We start from the raw sequence: 20,218 nt of genomic DNA on the forward strand, positions 1-20,218 counted from the left end.
TTCTAACCGACCCTTTTTCTTTGCAGTCTAGTAGGTATACGCTACGGTACGGTACGTGTTAAAGGAGAAAGGGGGTAGCCCCAGCAAGTTTTCTATTTGTATAATTATGTCCCAAATAAAGAGTTTAGTAAAAAACTAAAGTACACAAAGCTTATCTCTAAGGTATATTTTTGTCGAATACTAGCCGACCCGTACCCATTTCGTTGGGCGTTAATTATTTTTGTGATGCAAATATATAATAGTTTTCATCTCGCTTGTATTTCTCCGACTTGATTTATATATATTATTTTTTCACTGAAATTTCTGTTCATTAACAATGAAATATAGCCTATATCACTCATGAATAGTGTAGCTTTCTGGTAGTGAAAGAATTTTCATGATCGGATCAGTATTTGCGAAGATTACTCCCTACAAACAAAGTTAAAAACCTTACCTCTTTGTAATATTAATATAGATTGTACAAAAAGAATGATATATTTTCAGGAACTTGAATAAAAATTATTTTAACGATAGGCTTGATTTCGGCTTCTCTAAAATTGTGGAGGGCAGCGTCCAATACCCACAATATTTAGCTGTCGAATCGACATTTTACAACTTAAATGTCATATAAATTATCTGAATTTAAATTAATAAACGCCTCATAAACTCAATCTTGAGATACTGATAGCATTGCATCTCATCGGGGTAAAAAGGATTATTAAATAAAATAGCAATTATTTTTCAACTTCTATTAAAGTAACATTCGAAACACCACAATATTTTATCCTAAATCTTGATTTATACATAATAACTAAAATCATGACCTAATCATGCCTTTCATAACTAAGTAAATGCAATATGTTCATGACAACAGCTTAAGTTATTATGCTGTTTTGCTTTTATATTGTGGACTTCGTAAAAAGGCACTAATGAGAATTTAACTCAAGTGTTTACCACGATTTCATTTTATAACGCAAAATATAAATAAAATTTTCATATAAATTTCAAGTTTTCATAAAACCGAATTTTTAATTCTTTTATTTAAATATTTAAACCAGTGATATATAACAACATGTATCATTTTTGTAAACTTTTGAGAATATATGTATAATGTATATAAAATATTAAAACAATTCAAGTTTTTTAAGATATTTAGCTGGTTGTTTTACTCTACATAAGTGTAAAATGTGCATTTTTGCAATCAATTACTCATTAGAATTTGTGTCAGACTTTGCAACATATGTGATTATATCTAATTTGTACCCTTCACTGTATTTAACTATATAATTATATTGTCTAAAATGAGCAATTAAAAGAAACCTTAAAAATTTAATTCCAAATAGTTATGGCGGTAAAATGTCTCTAAATAATAAATAAACATGGTTAAGTATATTTAAATAATTGACCAACATGCAGAATAATATAGGCCATTGCCATAAACCTAGCTTATAAATGAACACAATCTTACAATAAGGAGGAACAAAATATTAATTGGAAAGTTTTAAGAAAACGAAAAAATGTGCCTTTTAAAGGCCAAACTATAACTAAAAAACACTGGTTACTAATATTAAAAATATAAACATCGCAGCGATATTTAAAAAAAAAAACTTCATCTTTGAAACAAAGAATTACATCTTACATATCAAGATCAAATATAAGGTCATTTTTAAATTTAACCTCCAAGTATTTTCCCTTATTTAATTTATCCGGATTATAAAGATTCGTGTTATGTTTAATAGTATCACAAATAACTGGTGCATCTTTTTCGTTTTTTATATTGTTTTTCTTCTTTGTACTGTATGTTATAGAATTAGACTTCCATATTGGTTGATGGTTTTCATTAGTATTACCATTTCTGTCTAGTGTATTGAAACTGGAGTCTTTCTTGGTATTATTGACCTCATTGTTAGCATTTTCATCTCCATTACTATCGTACTGCAGATCACAATCGGACATGGTGTATTTACATTCCTCAGCATCTGATGTGTCTGCAACTCCACTATCGTGTCTCTGTTTAAGTGCCGATTTAATCCTCGATTTGGATGACTGCAAACCACATTATTATTGATATTAACATGTCTTGACATAAAAAATAAAATATTATAAATTAATAATATTATACATACTAATAATTATTATACAATTGAATATTGTTTTTAAACATTTTCATAATACTACTTGTATATTATGAAATTTATTTTGTTCTTATTTATTTACATGTTAAACGCCGCCTTGATTTTTAGTTTTTCTGTTTGGGCCATGGAGGACACCATGTACTCAACACACAATTGTTTAATTGGTGCCGTGGGGGATGCCACATGCGCGTGAGCCAGAGTCAACTTAAAAAATATGACTTTGAAAAATGTCAGATAGTGTAAAGAAAAGTAAGTAAGTTCTTTAAGAATGGGTATGGTAGTGCAATAAAAACTTATCATTAATATTTTGTAAATAAGCACTTTTAAGCTGGCCCCATGGATAAAATAAGTGAGGCCCAACTGGTGAACCCCATGGCGTCCAACAGTTAAATATAATAGAATATACAGACTAGAACTCATTATTAGATTATTTATATAAAGAAATCGTTAATATAAAAAAAAAGTTAGACAGCTCACACAGGCTTTTTGGTAAGGAATAAGGTATAAGCAAATTAAATTTACCTGATTCATATTTGTAATTTCATCTTCAGCTTCACTCTCGCTTCTACGCCTTTCCAAATTGCGCTTTTTACTCTTTTTACGCTGATTCTTACGTTTTTGACTTTCTATTGAAGAATTGTATCTAAAAAGAAATAATTGAGCTATAGAACTATATAAAGAATATTATAATTCCAATTAAATTTATTTATTTATTTTTTTTATTAATTTTTTTAATTCTGTGTTATTATTATTTTGTATTTGCATATTGTGGTGTACAATAAAGAGTAAATAAATAATTAAACAAATAATTACAAGTAACAAAATTATTAATATAATATTACCTTATTGTGAAATAAAATATTAAAAACTAAAACTTACCTGTAAAATTGTTTTGCAATAACATCACTAAATCTAACAGTTTTTTTCAAACTAGACTCCTCAGGAATACAATCAGAGCTGATGTAGTCCATAGATGATGCAACATCACCAAAGCTAGACTCGGAATAACTTCTTGTCATAGGTTTACGGAGTATACTCTTAGCTCCAACTTCTGAACTTTTGCTCTCAATCCATACAATATCTTTTTCATGTTCTTCTTCAGTATCAGCATTATGAGGAGTAGAAGAAACGAGAATGTTAGTTTCTCTAGCCAAATTAGTAACTTCAACAACAGGACTTATAACATCTTCATAAGTTGCAACATGTTCGACTTCTTCTAATTTTGAAGGTTTCTTAATTTTAGACACATCAAAGTATTCAGTTTTTAAATCATTTTCATTTAAGCCTATCTTAAACTTTTCAGTAACATTTCCTGTTGTTTCTAGTTGCAAAATAACATTATTGTCCCAAGCTTCCCCGGTAACACTCTCAAAATTAATACCTTCTTCAAATACAATGACTGCAGCATAATGTATAGGTACAAAACCTGAACCAATAGAAGTAAACTTAATATATATTTTGTTTTCGACATTTTTAACTTTAACAGAATCCGTTTCTGTGTTTTTGATGTGAAAAGTAAATGCTATCACATCATCTAACGCATTATAAGTATAGGGAGGAAATGTAAAGCCAATATTAGGTAGTAAAAAGTCTTCGTTCACTTCGGACATTTGTGTTTCTTGGGTTAGAGTCGGACTGGGTTTGTTATCAGATAATGTAATTTCTTCAATGAGATTTTCTTTTTTACAAGACTCCTCTTCACTATTAGAGTTATCTTCACTTTCTACGCCACTGTCTCTCTTGAGTAAAGTAGGTTTGCTGGTTAAGTTTTTTCTAATCACTGGCAATGTTACAATTAATAAATGTTTGGACTTATCAAATGTTGCATTTCCACACTCATCATTAACTGGATAAGGAAGGTTGACGTTAAGCTTATATTTTGCAGGTTTTTCTGAGATCAGAGTAAGGCTTTTTTCTCGTACGTCTAGTACACAGTCTTTGGTTGATGACAGAAGTGGTAAATTAATTTCAACTGTCAAACTACTTGGAATAGCAGCATATTGCTTACTATCCTTATGGTATGTATAATCTTGAAAATCTACATTTTGTTGTTGCTTTATCATATATTTGGGTACTGTATAACCTTTATTAGAGGAATGGGTGAACTCGTTTTTACTATTTTTTGCTTTTTTTCTATGCTGTTCTTCTTTAGAAACTTTTTCTTGTAGATGTTCTTTACTTTCTGGGTATATATGTTGAGGATACAACTTATCAAGGATCTCTGCTGACATTTCTTGACTCTCTTCATCTGTTGGAGGTTTAAAGTTGGGATCTTCTTTTCTAATAACAGCCGGTACGGTCATACCTTTATAGGATGACTTTGGAAAACGGCAGTTGTTACTATCGAAATGAATATCATAGGTTTTCTGAAGTCCATCGAAGGCAGTTTTATTTACTAATTCGCGAAACCGTTTGTTAACCTCTGCCATGCGCAATGTATCAGGATGAAAAACTACGTCGTAAATAATACAGCGCTGTCTTCTCTGATTGTAATCTTCCCTAGGTGGAATTATTGTATACGGAAGTTGCCAGTTCACTCCTTTCTGCCCGTTTTGTTCTTGAACAGTGCAAGACGGTTTGTCCACGTTATCATTGCTGCAAATATTGATAAAAGCTTTTCTGTCACCAGCCACACTTGTTTTAATGACATAACCACCCTTTGGATTGATAAACGTTACGTCGTAACCACGTTCCTTTTCTAGTTGGGTCATTTCCTTTTGGTATATTGCTTGATTTGCCGGGTCACGTACTTCATCGCAGTACTCGGTAAGAAGATCTCGAAATTTCTTATTTTTCATCGCATCTTGTAATGCTTCTAGATCGGCCCTAGTAAGGGTTGATTCTTCATCACGAGTTTTTACTCCTGTTGCCATTTTGTCTAGTTGTAGCGATATAAAAATAAACACATTTAATACGCATAAACACACGATAATTTTCAGCTGACGACCACAGATGAAATGAAAAATGAAAAGTTCTTATAAGACGTTGTCGTATTGGAATCTGATTGGTCGATTATTGGTTATTTTCCAGTTGTCAAAGTAACTTGCAATTTGCAAACAGGTCAGTGCTGCCTAAATATTTTCTAATAAGAAAAATAAGTAAATATTAAATAAATAAAAGAGTAAGTACAGTGAATCACTTTTAGGAGTTTTAGGTACTTTTAGTAGGTACTTAAGTAAGAAATTTTTACATGGCAGCATTATAATAATATCACAGAAATTATTTATTTTGTCTCAGCTCCATTACAAACTATCAAAGCGTAGAAATTAAATATTGATTACTTGAAATTAAAATATATAAGTAATTCAAAATAACCATTACTAGCCCTTAAATCACCATTACCAAACGCTGGAACCTATACCTTAACTTTGTCCTCTTTTGCTCCTACTCGTATAACACCATTCCTAACAGAAAATGATACATAATATTATATAATAATTTTTGGTTTATTTGTAGGAAATTTATTATCCTAAAATTGTGAATGGATTATTTGTTTATCCATATATTATGTTTTTTATATCGAATAAGTAAATATAATTCATATTTTATATTTGTAATGTTTTAGTTTAAGAATAAATAATAAATTACACATTATTTAAAATGTCTCTAAAATTATATTTCTAAATTCTCATCTGCAGCGACCAAACTCAATTGTGATGCTGAGTGCTGACGCCTGACTTCTGATAATCGGTGTTTTATTATTCTAGGTACTAGCTTCCCGCCCCGGCTTCGCACGGGTATTTAACAAAAATTTTCAATCCCTATTTTTTTTAAACAACTTCTGTCCTTTTCGATTCGAAATCGCTCATTTCGCTGTTCAAATCGAACTAACCCTGGCGGGCGACACTGGGCTCTTATATATTCAGAGAGGATAGTCGAGAAAGTTTGAGAATATTTTCTTTCTCACACCTTCTAGAATGTTATCGAAATTATCGTCTGCCGTAACAATAGGTTCTGCAGCTGCAGCATACGTAGTAAAGGCGCGAAATTTAAAAACTAAAATTTTAAAATATTTACAGAACTAATTTGAATAACTAAAATTATGTCACTTTAACTCCATAATATAAGTTAATTACTGCTATATAAATACATATAATTATTATAGTAACAAATGTAATTTAAGACTTTATTGAAATTGGATTTTAAATTTCGCGCCAGTACTGCTGCAATTGCTCGCAGTGCCTTTCGAAATGCAACCCAAATAATCGTTGTTCTGAATGAAGTTCAAATACTCGACAACAGATGGCGCCACTACACTTAATTTCCAAGTTGAAGGGTTGGAAAAGCCCTTATATCTTTAAAAACACGCCCTTTAGGTTAAAACGGGAACTTTCTTGTTCGAGGGGTGATAAAGGGCTATCACACTTTATAAGTCCCTTTATCGTGCCGGGACTCCTTTTTAAGTTTTATCGGCATGCATATTTTATCAACTTAGTTTTATTATAAAAATAACATTGATAATGAAAATGATAATGATAATGATAATGATAATGATAGTGATAGTGATAGTGATAGTGATAGTGATAGTGATAGTGATAGTGATAGTGATAGTGATAGTGATAATGATAATGATAATGATAACGGTAACGATAATGATAACGATAACGATAACGATAATGATAATGATAGTGATAATGATAATGAGGATGATGATGATGATGGTACTGGCATACTTCGTGGTATGGGCTTTGGCGAAACATTTTGTGTCAAAATAAACTATGGAGAATTTCTCTATGCTCCATGATTGACGGGTAGTGATTAGTAGTGAAGTGCCCTGTGCAAAACAAATAACCACAGAGTATCAAACAGTTCTTGAAATATAACAAATCAATCATATAACTATACCTAAAATCTAATAGTAGCTATGCACGCGTTAGTGTACTGTGTGGCTACGGTACTAAAGAATATAGCCACCCCCTCTCTTCCCGTGGGTGTCCTAAGAGGCGACTAAGGTATAACACAATTCCACTACCACCGTGGAACTTAAAAAGCCGACCGGTAGCGAGATAACCATCCAACTGCTGGCTTTGAAATACACAGGTCGAAGACGCGCAGCAGCGTCTCCGGTGCGACAAAGCCAGCCCTGCGGTCACCAACCCGCCTGCCCAGCGTGTTGACTATGGGCAACACACATGAGTTCACGTTATTTTTGGCGTAAACTTGTGGAGGCCTATGTCCAGCAGTGGACTGTATAGGCTGTAATGATAATGATGACGCGTTAGTGAAATTTAACTTTAAAATGTGTGGTTAATAAAATCTAAATTAAGTTTATATCAAGAGTTATGAGCAAATATATTTGGAAAATCACATACCTAACTACTTATTTATTTAACAAACTAGGTACGTAATCAGGTATACAAATGAAACAAGTAAAATTATTAAATAAACTAACAAAACGAATTTTAATCGTAATTGTAATAATGTTTTGTTATATTTGTAATAAACTAATAATTATTATTTATTATCGAATTAATATTTTTAAACTAAAAATATTAAATGAAGTCGATTGAAAATTCTCCATAAATAATATCAACTATTATTTTAAATCGAATTCGTAATGTATGACGGAGTTACTAATTTCAAATTTCCTTGAACTGTCAAAAAGAAAATAAACGAATATTTAATAATTGTGTTTGCTCGCAAACGAAAAAAAAAACTGACTTGAATTACATCGACGAGTAATACAACGTAGATCGACGAAAAAATAGTCAAGTAACTACGCGTTATCAAGGATTACTCAAAAAGTAGTTATCAGATCTCAATAAAATATGTGACCACACGACACACATCAGCTTTCGATTAAATTAAAAATTATCAAAATCGGTACACCCAGTAAAAAGTTATTGCGGATTTTCAAGAGTTTCCCTCGATTTCTCTAGGATCCTATCATCAGATCCTGGTTTCCTTATCATGGTACCAAACTAGGGTTATCCCCTTTCCAACAAAAAAAGAATTATCAAAATCGGTGCATCCAGTAGAAAGTTATGCGGTATAATACAACGTAGGTCGACGAAAAAAGCGTCAAGTAAAAACGCATTATTAGATATAACTCGAAAAGTAGTTGTTAGATCTCAAATAAATTTAAATGGGACCAATTGGCACACATCACCTTTCGATTAAAACAAAATTTATCGAAATCGGTCTACCTGGTCAAAAGTTCTGATGTAACATACATAAAAAAAAATACAGTCGAATTGAGAACCTCCTCCTTTTTTGGAAGTCGGTTAAAAAGAAACACGACCGAAATTAAAATTTCTTTAAAAAAACTGTGCGTATTAAAATAAACTTAAGCTCATAGTCAATTGCGTACAAAATCCCATGAACATATTCGAAAACAAAGATGCATCTATAGTACTTATAGCCATCTCTTTTTAACCTACGCGTAAGCGTATCTGCGTATTGTAATGATTAATATTAGCAAAGAATATAGTACTCTCCACCGAGAGAATATTAGTAACCTGTTACGTTTGTGGCGACATAGTAGCATCCAGTATCTACGGCTTCAGCCAGCCAGCATCTACGGCTACTACGGGTATCCTGACCACCAGCATGCAGCGGACGCGCATTCCTGGTCATCGCCTACAGCCTTCTCAGCGACTTTGGCACAGAACACTGTACTTCGGCCGGTCAGCAAGCAGACACGCACTTCTCTCCTGGTCGACGCAGCAGCAGCCACTACGCAGTACTGCACCACTCCGACTCACTGGAGCATATGCAGCATCACCGCAGACAGTTCCGACTCACCGTGAACTATGCGGCATCTGGTTCCGACTCACTGGAACTTTCCACTGGCCCGGCAAGCATCACAAGATGAATGGACGACTTAACCTGCTATCGACCTCCGGTCATCGCGCTATCAGAGTTCAAGTGATTAAGTATATATACAAGATCCCGACAACAACCGTCGGGGTGTTAGCCCGCCAGACACAACACCCGTCTGGTCGGAGGATCCTCCCTTTTCAATGGGGGACGAGGAACTCAATACCTTGTTTCTCACTCAACCCCAAACGTTATTAGGTAGAACGCTTATGCGCCGGTCGTTGTGTTAAGTTTTTGATAAAACTGTGTACGCAAAAAAACTACGTACAAAGTACGTAAAATAATCGTTACATTCGTATCGGCGAAACTACGTACATGGTTATTAGCTTCGTAACTAGTTACTGAAACCGATTACGTTAAATAACGCCCAACGCTAACATATATCCATATGTTAGGGATGGGCAAATGAAAAAAATATATCGATATATATCGTATCGATATTTTTTAAAAGTATCGATATATATACTGATTAAAAAATATCGATATTTCGATATATCGATATTTTTACTACAAATTGAAAATTAATACATATTTGGCAAGTATATTAATTTTATTACATATTATTACAATGAAGACTTAAGTATTATGATAACAATGAAGAATATATATATTATTGTATATATGAATTACATATTATTACTAGCTGCTGTGCCCGCGACTTCGCCCGCGTGGAATTTAACAAAAAAGTTATTGTTCAGTTCGCAGTTATAAAAATATTTAAAATAAAAATAGCCTAAGTTACACCTTATTACACCAGCTATCTGCTAGTGAAAGTCCCGTCAAAATTGGTCCAGCTTAATGAACATGTACGCACACGTTACACCATAGATTAGCATTAGATTCACACTTTGGTATTTGATCTCACTTAAATTAAGTCTAAAGGGGCCTACTCAAAGCACTGCCTGCAGGGCCTGCTTGCAGTTACTGCCGCAGAGGATGTTGCTCCACAAAGCACTGCAAATCATTTACGCGGCATACGTTGTCGTGTTCACTTGTGTTCTCTTTGTCCTTGCCTAAATTCGTCAGTTTTTATAAATGGCTCCTACATTATTCAAACACCAAAAAATAGCATTGGGTTTGACTGTATTGAGTACTTGTAGCGTTCAAAAGAAAAAAAAGGAAGCACTGGTGTAAAAAAAAATTATATTTTTCATGTAAAAGCCACATAGCCTGCGACCGCATATCTTTGTTATGATAATGATCGTGGTTAGTTTTCCAAAGACATGGCAAATCCCTATACAATTAGATTACGTCCCTCCACACGTCTTTTTCTCGCTGGCTCATTTTTCTTGAAGAAAACAGAGCCAAACAAATAATATAATAAAACCAAACCAACTAACCACCAACTAACTGATTAATTGCTAAATGACAACCACTGACAAGACAAACCCCAGGTCAAATAGAGTAGACAAACGTCGCAATGTACCGACGTAAACAAAATGGTGGTCTAAATCGGCCCGACCGAGCTACACATGTCCCTGATTGCAGTTTACGGAGTGGGGAGATCGTGTGTCGGGCTGGCAGAACGACACTGCGGCCCTGCGACAGGGTGAACAATTAAAATATCGGCCCTGCATGCATACATACAATACGATCGGCAGTGGCACTGCAAGCAGGGCCCTGCAGGCAGTGCTTTGAGTAGGCCCCTTAAAGAAACTACCCATAGACATGTTTTTTGGTTGCGTTCACAAACTACAAAGGGATATAGACAGCACTAATACCAAAACTCGCAAACTCTCGCGCGCTCTGTTACAGTTATTCATTTACAGATAAAACGGACCATATGTTGAAATAAAAGTAGAATACATAATTCATTTAAAATATAATATAATTAAAAAAAAATATCGACTTCAATATTCAAAAAATAAATATCGATTATCGATATTTTCAAATTAAAAATATTGCCGATATTTATCGATATTTTTTTGAAAAAATATCGATATTTCGATATATCGATATTTGGTGCCCTTCCCTACCATATGTCAATTGACCAAAGAATTGGATTGAATTGAATATATGTGAATGGTAGTAAAGTAACAAGTGTTGTAAATATTATTAATACAAATAAAACTAAACAATAATAATGAGTCGAAATATTTACAGCCTTTCTAATTTTTTTCTGCAACAAATACCAAAGTTGCCTTCTGTTAGGTTATACGGAAGATGGATGCATAGAAGACCAGCTAAAGTTTTGTTACCATTCGAACCTAATTCTAACGTGAATTTGAAAGAAGAACATGTAATTGATATTGGCGCTGAGGGTTTTAAAAAATCAAATGAGAATTATGAATCAAAAGAGAAAAAACCGCCTGCGCCGGTAACAAGTCAAGAAAAGTTTAAGGAAATCAAAGCAAAAAAAGAAATGGAACTCAAAAAGAAAAAGTTTTATTTGAGCCAAAAAAAAGTATTCGATGACAATGGTGACGTTATTTATGAAAAATTGAAGGGAAATGATGGAAGAATAAGGTTAGTTTATCTTACTGTCCATCTCATTCTGTTCTACAGCAATAAAAGTATATTTTTTATGAACTTAAATATTAAATATACAATATATTATTGTAATTATCATACTACTTCTTTATTGCCCTCCAGATTCCTGTAAGATATTGTAACTAAAAATACAAGAAAACTAGAGTTAATTAATTTTTTTATTTATATATATATTTCAGCAACCTACTTGTTAAATTAAAGTCAAAGAAGGAAAGATTAAGAGCAGGACAAATGTTAGTCGAAGGCTGGAGATTGATTGTTGATGGTTTGGAAGCAAATTGTGTTTTGAAATATGTAATATTCAGCCGCACAGAAGATTTAAACAACTTAAGACCCTTTCTACCAAAAACTGGTGTCCAATTTTATAAAATACCATATAATGATATTTCTATATGGTCCGATGTGGAAACATCACCTGGAATATTTGGTATGACATGTATATGAGTAATTAAATCCAGATCTATGTAATATAAAATGTATAATAGAAATATATGTTTTCCTGTAACTTCTGAATGATTTCATTAAATTGGGAATTTCTTTTTTTGTGTTGTTTATTGTCAATGCAAGGTTTGTATAAAAAAATAAAATAAAAAGTAGGTATATTCAGGCAAGTTAGAATCAATAACAAATACAAACAGATTTAACTTTTATCAATATATTTATAGTTTTTATAATTACTTATGCCTGCCCAGCATGGAGACTGGGAAAAATACGCGAGTTCACACCGTCTTTTGACACGAAATTGTGGAGGCCTAATGTCTAGCAGTGGACTGTATTAGGCTGAAATGATGATGATGATGATAATTACTTAGTTGTTTTGAAATGTTTCAGGTGTATTTGAAATTCCTAATGCTGACAGTATTAAGAGATATGCAAAACCCATACCATTGCAGCTCATTTGTGACAACATTCGAACACCCGGTAACTTAGGTGCCATACTGCGAGCTGCAGTGGGGGTAGGAAGTGAAAAGGTCTTGCTAACAAAAGGTACTGCATAATTTTTTATGTATTTCAGTTAATTAAATAATTAACCATTTATGTGCATTCTATTAAATGGAGTCATTATTTTTAAATCTACTGTCTGCAACTTTATGCGCGTGGAATAGTTACTTTGGGGTAACACTAAGTGTAACCCACGACTTTGTTCACGTAGAACTTGTGAAACTATAACTGTTTACTCAACGCACGCAGTGGAAGCTCTCAAAAGGAAAAAATCTCCAAAGAATGCAACTGATATCTATAAACTGATTTTGTACCAAATCAGTGATACTTTATTTATTTTTGTTTTTATTTTAGGTTGTGTTGACCTGTGGGATCCAAAAGTGATAAGAAGTGCATCTGGGGCTCATTTCAGGCAACCGATACACCATTCAGTGGATTGGGAGGAATTGCCTAAATTATTAGAAGCAGATACATCAATATTCATTGCAGATAATAATATAAATGTATTAGACATCCACGAAAATCAGAATGTACTAGATAGTATACCAGTAGTACCATATTATGGAGTAGATTTTGCTAATCTGAAGCATGTCACACTTATAATAGGAGGAGAAACTGAAGGAATAAGTGAAAACAGTTACAGGTAATATTGTTTTCTATATATAAATTCTAGCTGACTCGGCAAACGTTGTCGTGCCGCTAAACGCTATTTAAAAATAGGGGTTGGTGGTAGAAGGGTGAAAATTTAGGGTTGTATGTATTTTTCAATGCCAAATCATAATAAAATAATGAATAAATAATTTTTTCACGCAAAAAAGGCGCACCAAGACGTCGAGTTGCGGAAAAGAGCCCGTGAACAACAACAACAACAACATAAATAATTTTTCTAAGAATAAAAAAAAATTTAGGGGTGGACTACCCTTAACATTTAGGGGGATGAAAAACAGACGTTGTTCGATTCTCAGACCTACCCAATATGCGCACAAAATTTCATGAGAATCAGTACAAACACCGCAGTATGAGAATTTTATATATTAGATTAAGTATTTATAACAAAAAATATAAGGTTTATCTTAAAATTAAAAACATTTCTGAAAAGTGTTAGGAATCTTCATATACCTTTGTAATTGTATGATATTCCATTGCACAAATTAATATTGATCTGATTCAAACCTATAATACCTAATTTTTAAAAGAAAATGATTATGTTTAGTGTTTGTTATATCTAATGAAGACAATATTGTAGCTATAACTATGTATTATTGTATTTGTATTTCAGGTTAGCAGCAAATAAAAATGGTCTTCGTCTAAATATACCTTTGCACAAAGGTGTTGACAGCTTAAATACAGGAATGGCCGCAGCCGTTATAGCTTTCGAAGTAAAGAAACAGTTCATTCAAGCGTGGGCAAAACTTAAATTAAATAATAAAAAAAATGTTATATCTTAGATGTATATTTTATTAGTTATTAAAAAGTAGCTTAAATTAATATCATAATCCAAATACATGTGTTGTTTTATTTTACTTTCTGAAAATCTACTTGTTATATTGTTATTTTATTGACACGATTTGTCTTAACATATACACAAAGTTAAAAAGTATAAACAATTATCTATAGAATCGAATACCTAAAGATTATAGACCTATTTAATCATATCATAGGTACATTTGTAATCACATTACTTTTTTATTATTATTCTTGAAATGGGTCCCTTGCGGATTTGCCAATATCAGAGTATTTAAACTGCTTTATTTGGAGTTATAGTAGGAGTACAAGTTTAGTTCCAATTCCCGCACTAGTTTGTCTGAAAGAAAAGTTAACTTGCCTAAGACAAAAACACAAAGATCTATACATATAATAAAATGGTAGGAAAGTCAAAATTGTACATTGATTATTTTTTTTAAAAGAATACTTGGGGTATGATCTACAATCGATACCGAAGCCAAAAATATAGTTTTTAGAATTTTTGTCCGTCTGTATGTATGTCCGGGATAAACTCAAAAAGTACTGCATGGATTTACTTCAAATTTGGCACGTATGTTATTAAGAAGTCGGGTCAACATATAGGCTACAAATTATCACGCTATCACCTAAGGGGGAACGAGCAGTGAACCTTTACTTCTTCAACGCATTCTGTAACAACGTGTATTCTAACGACGCATATTTGAATGTTGTTGTTATTATGATAATAACCATGTTATAAGTTAACTTCACACTATAAAAATCACGCAATATAAGTAACTAAGCCGATAAACATTATTAAACGAATATAAGTAGACAAGAGAATTTTAAAGCAGCGCCATCTGTCAGATTTTTCTGTAGATATGAAATGTAAAGAAGAAACGGGTAAATGAATGTTATTTTAAAATGTATAATCGTAGGTATTTTTGGTGCTGTTTAGCGTTCACGCAGACGACGTCGCGGGCAGCAGCTAGTTACTAAGATAGGATGAATAGTCTTAATAGGTACCTGTACAGTACATAACTTCAAATTAATGAAGGTGGGGAGAACCACAAGGACTGCACAAACACCTAGACCACGGCCAACATCTGTATGACCAATACAAACGTTTGTCATGTGCGGGGATTGAACCCGCAACCGCCAGCGCAACAGCCACAAACCAGTGCTGTGACCGTTGTGCCAACGCGGCGATCGATACTTATATTTGGGAAATGAGTGTTTTTTTATAGGTTCAGTGTGAGTTGGCAGCACTGCTTTTTTGATAATCCAATTAACAGCCGATAGTTGTTTTTTGTTTAGTTTGATTTGACATTTCAGTATGAGTCACCTAATAATAAACGATCACTGTAGCTTATAGACGCACACCTGACACCAGAAGCATAGCAAACTTGTTGCCGACTTACCCCCAATTCCCCCAGGAGCTCCAGTCACATTACTCACCCCAGGAGTCCTTCCAGCATATGGATACTAATGCTTTCGCTACTTTAAATATTGAAAATAACTAAAATCGTTACGTGGTGTTATTCATACGGTCTACTGATTAATCCAAATAAAACTCAAGTCCCTATTGTTGGCAACTCATATCTGCTATCCAAAAATTAGGTTTAAGTTATCTGGATAGATCTATCTGGATCCAGATAGCCCACATATAGCCCATATAAAAACAGATAATAATAATCGTATGAAAATTGTATGAAAACTTTGGAATCCCTGTTTCAAACACACAATAGTTTACAATAACTTCAAATGCAATCATCGTTTTTTATTTGGAACTTTCAGCAAGGTTGCCTCTTTGTCGCTCAAGTTCGTATAATTCCCTCACTACTAAAGTGATCAAACTGGTATTCCCTGCCTACTAATATCCGTCACGCTGAGTCTATAATAATCTTCTTACATTATCTTAAATATATGATCTATTGGTATATTGTTTCTATTTATATGTTTTTATTTCGGGAGATGAAGATAATACCTAGAACAATGTCGCGTATTTTTATAAGATAACTTAGGACATGCAGCTTGTAAGAGACGTACTGGTAATTTCTTAACTGATAATTTAAAGGAGGTCACAGAAAATATTTATTTACGGATGAGAGAATTTTTACAATTAAGCAATATTTTAACAAACAAAATTACCGTATTTATGCTCAAAGCTCTAAGGCAGCTTCCCAATTAGTCAAGAGAGTACAACGTGGACGTTATCCGACTTTAGTGATGGTTTGGTGGGGTGTTAGCTATAAAGCAGTGACTTAGCCATTTTTTGTGAAAAAGGTATCAAAACATCGGGACAAACTGTATCAAGATACCATTCTTGAGAAGGTAGCTAAGCCCCTTAACAACGTCATGTTCAATAACCAAGAATGGTCCTTTCAGCAAGGCTCGGCGCCGGATCATAAAGCTTGATCCCAACCCAACCTAGTCTTGGTTAGCAACCAACGTTTCGGACTTCGTCAGAGCTGAAGACTGGCGTCATCTAGTACCGATTTTAATCCGCTGGTTTATGATTTATGGTTAGTTTTAGAGAGTATGTTTGCTTTGGCATTTGCATGGCATTTTGCCATGAATATTTGGAGTCCCTAAAACAATTCATACCATTGTCAGTGGAGAATTTTCCCGTGGAAAGAGTGCGTGCTTCTACGCACAGCTGGCCTCAACGTTTAAAGGACTGTATTGCAGCCAACGAAGACCACTTCGAATAAGCTTTATATATTTTTAATGGTTTTGTATTAACGTATTAAACTAATATACTGTAATAGTAATAAATGGTACGTGTAATAGATTTTTTAGTTCTTTGTAACAATAGTTAGGACAAGACTATGTATAACTATGTTTAGTATTTTAAGTTGACTTCACTCTGTATAATAAACTTGCATTGTTATTTGCACACTCTTCCTGGCACATTTTTCTTAAACTACTTTCATTAAAGGTTGCATGCAAGAAATCGCTTTACCCGATAAGGACGCCTTTGCATACATATTTGTTTGTTTTAGTCCAAATTTATATATACTTATTATGTATTATCTCTATCTAGTACTGTGTGGCTACGGTACTAAAGAATTTAGCCACCCCCCTCTCTTCCCGTGGGTGTCGTAAGAGGCGACTAAGGGATAACACAGTTCCGTTACCATCTTGGAACTTAAAAAGCCGACCGGTGGCGGGATAACCATCGAACTGCTGGCTTTGAAATACACAGGCCGAAGACGGGTAGCAGCGTCTTCGGTGCGACAAAGCCAGTACTGCGGTCACCAATCCGCCTGCCCAGCGTGGTGACTATGGGCAAAACACATGAGTTCACGTTATTTTTGGCGTAAACTTATGGAGGCCTATGTCCAGCAGTGGACTGTATAGGCTGTAATGATGATGATGAATGATGTATTATCTCGTAATCGTTTGTACCTAATGTTTCTAGATTGTACATTTTTGTGTTCAATAAAGTTATAATAAGTAAAGAAAATAGCTGTGTGGCTACGGCAGTAAATAATATTAATAATTATTTCAGTGAGTGTCGGAAGAGGCGACTAAGGGATAATACAGTTCCACTACCACCTTGGAACTTAAAAAGCCAACCGATGGCGGGATAACCATCCAACTGCTGGCTTTGAAATACACAGGCCGAAAACGGGCAGCAGCGTCTTCGGTGTGACAAAGCCAGCCTGCGGTCATCAATCCGCCTACACAGCGTGGTGACAATGGGCAACACACATGAGTTCACGCTATGTTTGGCGCGAACTTGTGGAGGCCTATGTTCAGCAGTGTACTGCGATAGCCTGAAGTGATGAAATAAATAAACTACATTGGTTTTAGAAGCAGACTACCTATTTATATTTATAGAGATAAAGTGTAGCTATAGATATGCCCCGTAGCTAAGTTTTCGTTGTAAATAATAATAAATAGTTAAGTATTACTTTTCTTAATAGTACGCCATCTATATTGATCAAAGCGCACCAGTATTAGCAGTGTTTGGGTCATTGCGAATCTCACTTTTCACTCAAGGAAGGTATTTTGAAAATATTGTAACAACTTATCTTGATGGAGCTGTGTACATTTTTTTATCAAATTTTATTACTTTCACTATTTTACGCTTTTTTCTACGTACCTATAATATCTTAATATATATAAATCTCGTGTCACAATGTTTGTCCTCAATGGACTCCTAAACTAATAAGCCGACTTTAATCAAATTTGCACACCGTATGCAGTTTGCTCTAACTTGAAAGATAGGCTATATTTTATTTCGATATATACTCAAGTAAAAAAAAATAAGGCGGTACGAAGTTCGCCAGGTCGGCTAGTATTTATATAATTTTCAAATAATATTTTACGTAGGCTGTACTTGAAATTGTAGAGTTCGAAATTCACAATTCGAGTTTTGCCTTAGAAATGACTCCACAGTTCTTTTAAAAAATTAAGCATTTTATGTTTATTAAATGTTGTAATTTTCCTGTAAATCCTATATAAATTTGACTTGTGATTATTTGCTTTTGAAGCTGGCATGAAATGAGCATCCGATGACGTCATAAAATACGCATTCCACATAAAGGCCCAAGTAGACCCGATCAAGTCTCAAGCAAATATTGTTACTAACTTACGATCGTACATACTTACATAAGAGATACATATATGTATAAATTGATGAACTTTCTTTCAGTCAATTTAAATTAAACGTTACAATAAGTAGGTCTCGCTATATGTGTATAATATTATATATATCTCGCTATATGTATAATATTATGTAATGTAAGACATTTTATTGTGGTGATAAGTATATTAATGTGTCCTACATCATCATTACAGCCTATACAGTCCACTGCTGGACATAGGCCTCCACAAGTTTACGCCAAAAATAACGTGAACTCATGTGTTTTGCCCGTAGTCACCACGCTGGGCAGGCGGGTTGGTGACCGATGCATCCTACCCGATGTGTCCTACATACCTACATTTAATTAAATATTTATTTTAATCAATTAATTAATTTCCCAATTTACATAGTTACTTTTCATTACATAGGAGTGTAGTGAAGAGATATCAAACATCTATATTTTCTATTTGTCGCGCAAATTTTACACGTGTCATATCTAGATCGGAGCAAGAAAGTAAAAGAATCTTCAAAGGAGAATTCTTAGTACCTAGTTAAGGATGTTCGATGTGGAAAGGAGGCGTCGTCGGTCAATACTGTAGGTGGCGCGGTGCGAGCGAGGCGCGCAGGCGTGGTCCCCGGCCCCCTGTCCCCGCCGCCGGCCCACTCACGCAACTCGCGAGTCAGCCGCCGTGCGCTGTGATCGCGTGCGACCGAAGCTTTCGTAGCCGCTCGAGCCATGTGTAATGTTTTCATCACAGAGAGGATCTGTCAGTTAGCTTTCGGAGTCGATAACTTGAATCATGAATGAATAAATTATTTTTATAAAACGGTACGTGCTTGCGCGTCGCGTTTGTTTCAAGGGAGGACAGCTTTCGCCAAGTGACTAGTTTTTCTCGTAAGCTTGTGGCCGTTGACACTGCAGCGTACGGGTCCCGCAGTGTGCAAGTGTGTGGTTGATTAGCGAGCGTAATACGAGGACGTCAGCTGAGTCGCGTAAACACTAACCTGACCAAGATTAACTGACGAGACGATGGCTATGCCTCCTTCGTAATTTTTGTACTAAAAGCATACTCACAGACTTGAGAACGATACCAACATGCGGCGTCTAGTTCTGCTGTTATTGACAGGTAAGAATCGCTATAGCTAAAATTGCTTTTCAATAAATTGATATTTTAATATTTGTATATCATAATTTGTTCAACATTTATTTTTTTATTTTATTGAATATACCTTTTTTATCAAGAAACTACAGAAGTCGTAAAAATCAGCTTTAATCTCTAATAAATATTTTGAATTTGGATGAACCTTAGATCGAAACGATGAAACGTAAGAATACGTATTGTAAAGCTTATGTAGAGACGTAGTTGCGACTAAAACGTTATGATACAAATTGTTTTAAAGTATAAACATAAACTAAAATGTCTTTAGAAATGTCTTGTTGGATAATTGTGTTTGCTCGCAAACGAAAAAAAAACCGACTTCACTTACATCGACGAGTAATACAACGTAGATCGACGAAAACATAGTCAAGTAACTACGCGTTATCAAAGATTACTCAAAAAGTAGTTATCAGATCTCAATAAAATTTATATGTGACCACATGACAAACACCAGCTTTCGATTAAATTAAAATTTATTAAAATCGGTACACCCAGTAAAAAGTTATTGCGGATTTTCAAGAAGTGCCCTCGATTTCTCTGGGATCCCATCATCAGATCCTGGTTTCATTATCGTGGTACTAAACTAAAGATATCTCCTTTCCAACAAAAAAAGAATTATCAAAATCGGTACACCCAGTAAAAAGTTATTGCGGATT

The 20,218-nt window shown here is 34.0% G+C and overlaps 2 protein-coding genes across 7 annotated transcripts; one reads left to right on the forward strand and one right to left on the reverse strand.

Annotated features, from left to right (window-relative positions):
* Positions 1–713: 713 nt before the first annotated feature.
* On the reverse strand, positions 714–5,104 carry LOC123653597 (protein kintoun). Its single transcript, XM_045589588.1, has 3 exons — positions 2,994–5,104; positions 2,637–2,757; positions 714–2,025 (listed from the first exon to the last, which is right to left on the reverse strand). The coding sequence occupies exons 1-3, from the start codon at positions 4,985–4,987 to the stop codon at positions 1,615–1,617; spliced, it is 2,526 nt and encodes an 841-aa protein (XP_045445544.1). The 5' UTR covers positions 4,988–5,104; the 3' UTR covers positions 714–1,614.
* On the forward strand, positions 4,804–13,850 carry LOC123653598 (rRNA methyltransferase 3, mitochondrial). Of its 6 annotated transcripts, none has more exons than XM_045589593.1 (7): positions 4,804–4,880; positions 5,054–5,174; positions 11,085–11,399; positions 11,603–11,850; positions 12,255–12,410; positions 12,720–13,008; positions 13,645–13,850. In XM_045589593.1, exons 3-7 carry the CDS (start codon positions 11,101–11,103, stop codon positions 13,811–13,813), a joined length of 1,161 nt encoding a protein of 386 aa, XP_045445549.1. In that variant the 5' UTR covers positions 4,804–4,880; positions 5,054–5,174; positions 11,085–11,100; the 3' UTR covers positions 13,814–13,850. The 6 variants fall into 6 exon arrangements, with proteins under 6 accessions (XP_045445549.1, XP_045445547.1, XP_045445548.1 ...); XM_045589591.1 differs by lacking the exon at positions 5,054–5,174 and adding an exon at positions 5,822–5,851; XM_045589592.1 differs by lacking the exon at positions 5,054–5,174 and having other exon boundaries at positions 4,809–4,880.
* The last annotated feature ends 6,368 nt before the right edge of the window (positions 13,851–20,218 follow it).

This window comes from Melitaea cinxia, chromosome 5, assembly GCF_905220565.1.
Source record: "Melitaea cinxia chromosome 5, ilMelCinx1.1, whole genome shotgun sequence".
In the NCBI taxonomy this organism is placed as follows: Eukaryota; Metazoa; Arthropoda; class Insecta; order Lepidoptera; family Nymphalidae; genus Melitaea; species Melitaea cinxia.

Coding starts and splice junctions, on each gene's coding strand:
- LOC123653598 (XM_045589589.1), top strand. CDS start 11,017: ATGAGTCGAAATATTTACAGCCTTTCTAATTTTTTTCTGCAACAAATA. Junction 11,400..11,602: donor GGAAATGATGGAAGAATAAG/GTTAGTTTATCT, acceptor TATATATTTCAG/CAACCTACTTGTTAAATTAA. Junction 13,009..13,644: donor ATAAGTGAAAACAGTTACAG/GTAATATTGTTT, acceptor TTTGTATTTCAG/GTTAGCAGCAAATAAAAATG.
- LOC123653597 (XM_045589588.1), bottom strand. CDS start 4,987: ATGGCAACAGGAGTAAAAACTCGTGATGAAGAATCAACCCTTACTAGG. Junction 2,758..2,993: donor ATTGCAAAACAATTTTACAG/GTAAGTTTTAGT, acceptor ATTTCTTTTTAG/ATACAATTCTTCAATAGAAA. Junction 2,026..2,636: donor AAATTACAAATATGAATCAG/GTAAATTTAATT, acceptor TGTGGTTTGCAG/TCATCCAAATCGAGGATTAA.